The following is an 8,834-nucleotide window of genomic DNA, read 5'->3' on the forward strand; positions in this document are numbered from 1 at the left end:
CCAGGTGCATCTCGCTGGGTTTTAAACACCAGAGGCTCAGCCTCAAAATTCACATCTACATGTCACCACAGTAGGACAAACCGACAGACAAGTTTTTCTTGCTGTTGGATACCTCTCGTATCACCCCTAACTGGGTCCCTGTGGCTGACTGTACCTCTGTCTGGCTTCCTGGCTTTTAATCCCCTTTTTCCTGCTCTTCTGGCCTTCTGCTTTGGGCGTCCCTGAGTTGTCCCTGGGGCTGACTGCTCCTCTGTCCAAGTTCCTGGCTTTTATCCCCTTTCTCCTGCTCTTTCGGCCTGCTACTCTGGGTAGGCCTGAGTTTCCTCTCCTCACCTAATCTTTTTGGCTGATTGCTCTTCTCTCTGGCTTCCTGGCTTTTAATCCCCTTTCTCCTGCTCTTCCCACCTGCTACTTTTTTTTACAATCACATAAACTTAGTGATTGGTTTTTCCATATCTTTAAAGAATGCTGATAGGAAATGGACTGGGATTGCATTGAATATGTATAGATTGCTTTGGGTAGAACTCACATTTTGACAACATTCAATCTTGCTATCCATGAACATGGTATGTTCTTCCATTTATGTAGATCTCTTATGGTTTTTTGAAGTAGTGTTTTGTAGTTTTCTTTCTACAGGTCTTTTGTGTCATTAGTAAGATTTATTCCCAAGTATTTTATTTTTTGGGTAGCTAATCTACTTCTGCTCGGAAGGAAGGTTGGGAAATCCTACTTCCGTAGTTATACTGCCTCAGAAACCCAAGGAGGGGTCGCTATGAGTCAGGGCTGACTCGACGGCACATAACAACAACAACAACAACAATCTACTTCTGTAGTGATACTGCCTTGGAAACCCAAGGAGAGGTCGCTAAGAGTCAGGTCCAACTCCATGGCTCATAACAACAACAACAACATTGTAAATGTATTCTTTATTTCCTTTTCAGCAATCTCTTTGCTGGTGTAGAGGAATCCAACTGATTCTTGTATGCTGATATTGTATGTCACTATGCTAAATCTATTGTTCCAGTAGTTTTTTTTTTTTTTTTGCTGAGTCTCTTGGGTTTTCTATGTACAGGATCATATCATCAGCAAATAGGTATAGTTTTCCTTTTTCCTTACCAATATGGATGCCTCTGATTTCCCTTTCTTGCCTTACTGCCCTGGCTACGACTTCCAATGCAATGCTGAATAGAAGTGGTGATAGAGGGCATCCTTGTCTGGTTCCTGTTCGTAAGGGGAATGGTTTCAGTCTCTCTCTGTTAAGAATAATGTTGGTTGTTGGTTTTGCATATACGCCCTTTATATAATGTTGAGGAATGTCCCTTCTATTCCTATTTTGCTGAGAATTTTTTTTTTTTTTTTTTATCAGGAATGGCTGTTGGATTTTATCAAATGCCTTTTTTTGGTAGATTCTTCATTATTCTTTAATGTTGCATAGTATTCCATTGTGTGTTTCTATCATAGTTTGCTATCTATTCATCCATTGATGAGCATTTAGGTTGTTCCCATCTCTGCTACTGTGAATAATGCTGTGACAAACTTTGTGGCTCCATAGAATTTTGAAGCTGTGATGTTTCAGAAGCAAACTGCCAGGCTTGTCTCTCAAGGCCCAAAAGGGTAGGTTCAAAGCATCAATCATTTGGTGAGTGGTTGAGGTCTTAACCTTTTGCACCACTCCGGGTCTCCTTTTAATATGTAGTAGAACTCTGCTGGAATCCATAGGTGGCACAAACAGTTAAGTTCTTGGCTACCAGCTGAAAGGTTGGCAATTCAAACCCATTCAGAGATACCTTCAAAGACAGGTATGGAGATCTCCTTCCAAAAGGTCATAGCGTTGAAAACCCTATGGAGTAGTCCTACTCTGCACACATGGGGTTGCCATGAGTTGGAATTAACTTGACAGCAACTGACACTAATAAAGAATGCTTTTAATATAAGGGTCAGTATTTCATGCATTTGGTTAAACTACAAGATAAATTCTATTTACTTAGAGATAATCACTATGCTAGAAACAACACATATAACTATGCTGATTATCTCTAGAGTCACTGCTAATCTTGTCCTGAATCCCTCAACTCAAAAAGGTTTCATTATAGAAGGAAAACAGGGAATTTGTTATTCAAGTGTTTAGTTCTTATTCTAGCAAATGATGTCAAAATTCTACTGTTTTTTTGGGTCTATCCTGTTTGGGGTCCACTGGACATCCTGAATGGATATATTTTCATATTTCATCATATCAGGGAAGTTCTCTTCCAACATATCTTGGACAATTTTCTCAGTGGTTTTATTTTTCTCTTCCTGTTCTGGAATTCCAGTGACAAGTAGGTTATTCCTTTTGATAGTATCTCACATGAACCTTAGGCTTTCTTATTTTGTTTTGATCTCTTTCCTAATTAATCCCTTTCCAAAGAAGTATTCAGGTGTTTGTTTTCAATCTCATTAATTCTGTCTTCCACTGATTCTATTCTAGTCCTTTGCTCTTTCAATGTGTTATCTATTTCTGAAAATTTAGTATTAATTTTCTCGATTTCTATCCTAGATTTTGAATCATTTCTAATTTTTCATTTATTTTGTCATTTTGTTCTTGTATTTTCTTCCAAAATTGTTCTAGGGTTTTGTCTGTGTTTTCCTAGATCTGTCTCTCAATCCTTGGAAGATACTTAAATATCTTTTGAATTCCTTATCAGGGAGTTCTAATGCTGCTTCTTCCTCATGGTTATGTTCTGGGTCTGTATCCTGCTTCCTTGTTTCTACCACTTTATCTGCTTTTTTGTGTGGACTGTGATGGTGTGTTGTCTCCAAGACATTGTGACATTGTTGTATTTAGATCTCTGTTAACTATTTGTGAAGAGCAGCTAAGGGTGAGTCAGGCTCTTCTTGGTAGTTGTTTATTGTCATCCAGCTGGTGTGTTGGCCAGCTGGTGGAAGAAGTGGTGGCTCTCTCTCAGTAAGTGAAAGTGCAGGAGATGTAGGTGTTTCGTGTCATATGGGCACTGTTGCTGTCTCCCATTTAGTTAGACAAAAATAACAACTGAATAATCATCAAAAAAGTAAAAGCAAGTGGATAAAAAGCACATCATGTACTCATACAGGAACAATAACTGAAAAAGAAAAAAAGAAAAAACAACCCTGAAATCTCTTGGGAGAGGGCAATAAGAGAAAAAAGGTAGAGTAGGAAAATAATGAAGAAAAAAGTAGGAAAAATGCAAAATGGAAAATAAGGAATGGGGCTAGCCACGAGAAAGAAAAAAAATTGGAACCAAGAACAGGGAAGAGAGAAAAAGCTGAAAACTAGAACCAAGGAAGGAAAGAATAAAGAATAATAATAAAAAAGACAATACTACGACTACCACGACTACTACTACTACTACTACTACTAATTTTAAAATAGAGAAAAACAAACTAACATAAAAAAGGGAAGGAAAAAAAAAATCTGGGCAGGGGGCAGGGCACCCAGACTCCATCCAACCACAGAGACTGGGATGGAATTCCTGCCAGTCTAGAAGGTGAGTGTGAGTGAGGGATGGCTGCACCTCCGCCCACCAAGAGGGTTTAGGGGATAAGAGTAACAAGGGGAATATTGTACCTTTCCAGTTACTGGTGTCTGGAATGTCTTTGTGGTTCCTGGCAAGTGGAGCCTATTCTTAGGTCCCTGGAATCTGGGAGAACACTGTCGGTTTAAATATTCAAAATGGTCCAACTGCTTGTTGACATTCAAAATGGCAGTACCCTCTGGACAGGCAAAAGTCCACAGCTCACCCACCTTCCTCTTCATTGCTTCCCCTTTTATTCACCAGCCACCAGTATAGTCTTCCGTGCAGTCCCTGGCTAGCAAGGCTGATTTTTAGGTTAATTTAGGTCCTAACACCACTTGGCAATATCTAAGCTGTCTGTGCCATCAGGATTGCTGCCAGACCCCAGCTCCATATGTCTCCTTTTTTGGTATTTTCATGGAAATTCTTCTACTAGTTGGAGTTTAGTTCATTTCTATATCTTTCCCTTCATAGCTCAGGGGTCCAGGATTATCTTCTGTATCTGTGTTAATTGGTTCCTCTTTTCTTTTTTGAAGAGGATATATTCTGTTATCTTACCGGAACTCAAAATTCTGCTGTTTTTAAAATGGATTTTAAAAAATCTACTAACCTAACAAGAAAGAATGGTGGACAAGAAATAGTAAGAAGGGTTCTGAAGAAAGATTGAATTTGAGCTCAGAAATGTTAAAAAGTCATGCAGCAAAGGACAGTTGGTCCACAAAAGGAACAGTAATCACCCCCTTAGCTCAACAAAAAGGAAAGGAGATAAAATACGTGAGATAAAAATCTTATAACTTACACAGTATAGAAAGAGTAAAAGAAACAAAGAATGAGATAAAAAAGGAAGAGAAAGGAAGGAAAGAGGAATCTTCCCTAAGTTGGCCATGTACACAAGATCTTATAGAAGCTTCTCTCTGTCTGGAGACCCAGAAGAGTTGGGTAGAACTCTTCACAAGGTGAGAGCTGTGAAAATGAGCTCTGCCATCATATTGCTTAAATAACATCCCACCTTCATTTTCCATTGAGTCAGGTGACCTAACAAATGTAACGTATATGCATAACTTTTTCACTCCATCTCTTCCCCCCTATATCTAGTCTAATAGGCTAAGTTATGCATAAAAGTTACATTTTTGCTTCACCCATACTCATCTATTGTTAGGTCACCTGACTCAATGGAAAGGAGAGAGAAGCAATCTTTTATGGTATAGTAAAGAAAGAGAAATTTTGCAGTATTAAGTACATGGAAAATATGTTTCAACCAGTTATATAACCCAGGTTAATACAAGTGACTTTATTACATAGTAAGTGTTCAGATTCAATGAATTCCCTTTTTAATACTGTTAAGTATTCATGCAGGAAGAGACCTGGGAATTATTCATATGGCACAGATAAGATAAGTGACTGATTTTCTGTTCAACTTGCATTGGAAATATTAAAAGTAATGAAAATAGTTTTTACCATGTAATATTCTAAAATACCATACACAAAAAATATTTTTCTTACCAATGAGAAAGAAATAAACTAATTTTAAATATGTCTAGTTAAATTTTTATTTGCATAGGATGGTTTAATGGTAATTTCTAGCTATAGGATTAAGAAAACATATTAATAATAGTATGTAATAATTTATTTCCAGAAAATATTTTTTATACTGTAATCAAATATTCAATTTTTTTTGAAATCATCAAAATAGTATTTTAAAATAATAAATGATAAAGTAGAAAGAAAGGCTCACATAATGTTTAGGGGGAAATACAAATACAAAATTACATATACAGTATGAGTTCAACTACATAAAAATGCTTAGAAACACCAGAGTGAACTATACTGAAAAATTAATGGTAGTTATTTGGGTGGAAGCATTATGGGCAATTTTTATCTTCCTCTTTATGTTGTCTGTCTGTCTGTCTCTCATACACACACACACACTCATGTATACTTAGACATATATAAAAATAAAACTATTTTAAGGAAAGCTTCATGTGAACATGTGTTAAAGATTCCAGACTGCCTACAAAAATCCAAAACTAATTTCTAGAATAGGTCTAAGAAAAGTATATTAACACAAACATACTTACCGTCACATGACAGGGAAACATAACTTCCTAAGTCATCAGACATGTGTCGCATCACATTTCTACCCATCTTAAGACCAAGGAAGATCCAATAATCTATTGCTGCTCCAAGAATTCCAGTCAATACGTAAGCTAGTTCATGTTTGAAGACCTAACATTAAGATTGGAAAAATATTATTAAACTATGTTATTTCTAACAGTGTTTGTTTTGAAAACCTATTGAGAGGCAAAAGTTAGCTATTTAAAAATACAGGTCATGCCAATGCTAGAAGGTATGGTTGAGGGCGCTAGCAAACTAATTCACATTTTATTGTCTTCTTGTGTACATGTTCACACTTGCATTATCTTTTTTTTCTCTCACTCTCTACAAAATCCCCCCTTCGCCACAATAAAATATTTTCTAGAGTCTTCTATATAGATAGTTTAGCTAGAACTTGTAAAATAATTTTATCCAATGATGTCAAGTGCTTGAATCAGGCAATAATTCCATTCAAACAATGAGAAAATACTTGGCTTCTATGGATTTCTGTTAACAGGAACATATGGATATAAAACAAGATAGATTTAGTCACCCTATTTGTTTATGAATATAGAATTAAACTTTCAATTACTCTAAATGGGCACTTTCCAGGAAAGACTTGAGACACACAATGAATAAAAGCTTTAACAAATAAGATCATCCATTTGTTCTAATGAAGCTGTTGTTGTTAGGTGCCATCAAGTCAGTTTCAACTCATAACGACCCTATGTACAACAGAATGAAACACTGCCCAGTCCTGTGCCATCCTCAGAATCATCGCCATGCTTGAGCCCATTGTTGCAGCCTGTGATAGTTGGAGCTGTGTGTCAACTTGGCTGGACTCCAGTTCTGTGTGGTTGTTCCCATGATGGGATGGGATGATCGTGTTCTGAGTGGCCAATCTGCCCAAGGGGAAACCTAGGCGTGTGGCCTGCTTCCAGGATATCCAGGGACATCCTGGGAAGAGAGACATTCTTTTGTGGATAGGGACCCTGGTGTGCTGACTACAAACTTCCATGAGCGAGAAGCCCACCGCTCAGCCTTGAGATCTTGGATTCGTCTTTCGTTGGTGTCACCAACTAGTGTACTGCCTGTCAGCCTTGAATTTCTTGGCCTCCTGTGGTTGTGGAAGCTAAGGCTGCCTCCAGCCTGATGTTTCCTCCAGGGACTTTGGACTTGCCAACTTCTATACGTTTGTGAGCCATTTTCCTAAGATAAATTTTTTTTTTTTTCTCTCTCTCTCTATATATAAGCTCTGCTGGATTCTGTTTGTCTAGAGAACCCAGGCTAACACACAGCCACTGTGTCAATCTATCTTCTTGAGGGTCTTCCCTATTTTCGTTGACCCTCTACTTTACATACCATGATATTCTTCTCTAGGGGCTGGTCCCTTTGTCTCAACGAAGTCTGTAAAGAAGTAGACTAACTCAAATCTTTAACTATTAATCAAATATTCATTACCTAAACTAGAGCTATACAGAGATCATAGTCTAAAACAGTATGAATATTGTTTTAGATCTATAATTTTTTTTTTTTAAATCCCTTAAGAATTATAACCAAAAACCAAACTCACTGCCATACAGTCAATTCTGACTCAGAGTTACACTACAGGACAGAGAAGAATTGCCTCACAGGGTTTCCAAGGCTGGAAGTCTTTATGGAAGCAGATCACTACATCTTTCCCCCGTGGAATGGCTGCTGGGTTCAAATCACCAACCTTTCGGTTAGTAGCCAAGTGCTTAACTACTGAGCCACCAGAGCTCCTGGGTAAGAATTATAGCAAGACATAAAAACCTTACTTACAATAAGCATGCTTTCCCAAATGTTTAAAAACATTTCTCTAATCTATAAAACTCAGCATAAACTATAAAGATGAAGAAGTGCAAAAATAATATTTTAAAACACCTTTGATTTAAATGTAAACACTTTTTCACAATGACATTAAAGCTAGTTGAAATTCCTATATTTTTGGTATTTGTTGTCTAGGCATGTTGGATGCGTGAAAAAAATCACTAAATTAACAGTTGGGTAGAAAGCATGTAAAAGGGTTTTAATAAATGTTACAGTATCTGAATAAATTATAAGTACGATGCTTTGTCATTATACTATACTCAATATGGATAGGGGTATCCCTGGCATTTTGAGCTCTCAGTAACTACTGTATTTGTTTCACTTGCCCTCAGAGGACAAGGTTCTTATAGACATATATACAGTATTTCATTAATACAACATTCCTTACGATAAAAAGCTATTAATTAAATGATTTCAAAATTGAAGTACTAATGTCTGGTTTGTTGTGCAAACAAGGGCAAATGGTTGAACAAATGGTTGATCCACTGAAGAAGTGTTTATCAAGTGAAGATCCAGGGTCAGGGCCAGTAGTAGGTTCGTAACCCTATCATACTCTAGAGCAGCAAATTGCAATCTGGCCAGGCTAGACATTGGATTACGAGAGACAGATCCCAAAGTGCTAGGCTGAAGATATTTTAAGTTGTAGGTTTAGAAAGGTACTACCCTTCCTCTGATATGACCAGGGGCCATGATCCAGAAGTCTGACTACAGACTGAACCTGCCAGGTCAGGATTCATGGGTATGCATCAGTACCATCTCTTCAACTTCCCTGATTAGGGTTAAGTTTCAGAGTTGTAGCTGTATGACATGGGAAATCAGTAGCAGGACTGGATATATTAGCAAGCTGGGAAAGCCCCAACGCCTCCCCTGGCAGGATCTGGGGGTCTAGGAATCAAACCTTGCAGCTAACTAGAATTGACTGCCTTAAGCACCAAAGAAGTCTGTAGGAAGCCAACTCCATTCTTTGGGAGGTCAACCTGTAAATGATCAGTCTGAGCAAATTAAATGAAAGTCCTCAGATTGCCACAGTCATGGTTCAAGATACCAAAAGAACATGAAACGAGACAGTAAAAATATAAACTAGCAAATTTTGATCAGGTCCATATACATGACACAGATTGTTTCTTCCAACATAATGTATATCTGAGTATCAGCAATAACACTACCCAGGTAGGAAACAAGAGGCTGGTCAATTTTAATTTCTGAAAGTATTCCTTATTTCAAGGGTATACTAATTTTGGATCCACTGAGATCCCAGGTCCTAAGCCTCTTGGTAGCTGGACTATACGAAGAAAAATGTGGCATCAGGATTGGAGGAAGAATCATTAACAACCTGAGATATGCAGATGATACAACTTT

At 37.7% G+C, this 8,834-nt stretch overlaps 1 protein-coding gene across 1 annotated transcript in view; it reads right to left on the reverse strand.

Annotated features, from left to right (window-relative positions):
- Positions 1-8,834, reverse strand: part of SLF1 (SMC5-SMC6 complex localization factor 1) — an 88,999-nt gene that overhangs the window by 19,420 nt on the left and 60,745 nt on the right. The window contains exon 14 of the mRNA XM_007942553.2: positions 5,609-5,756. Coding sequence (XP_007940744.1) covers positions 5,609-5,756 — 148 coding nt within the window. The remainder of the gene's footprint in view (positions 1-5,608; positions 5,757-8,834) is intronic.

Source organism: Orycteropus afer, unplaced genomic scaffold (genome assembly GCF_000298275.1).
Source record: "Orycteropus afer afer isolate SDZICR_OR568_19922 unplaced genomic scaffold, OryAfe1.0 scaffold00093, whole genome shotgun sequence".
Lineage (NCBI taxonomy): Eukaryota > Metazoa > Chordata > Mammalia > Tubulidentata > Orycteropodidae > Orycteropus > Orycteropus afer.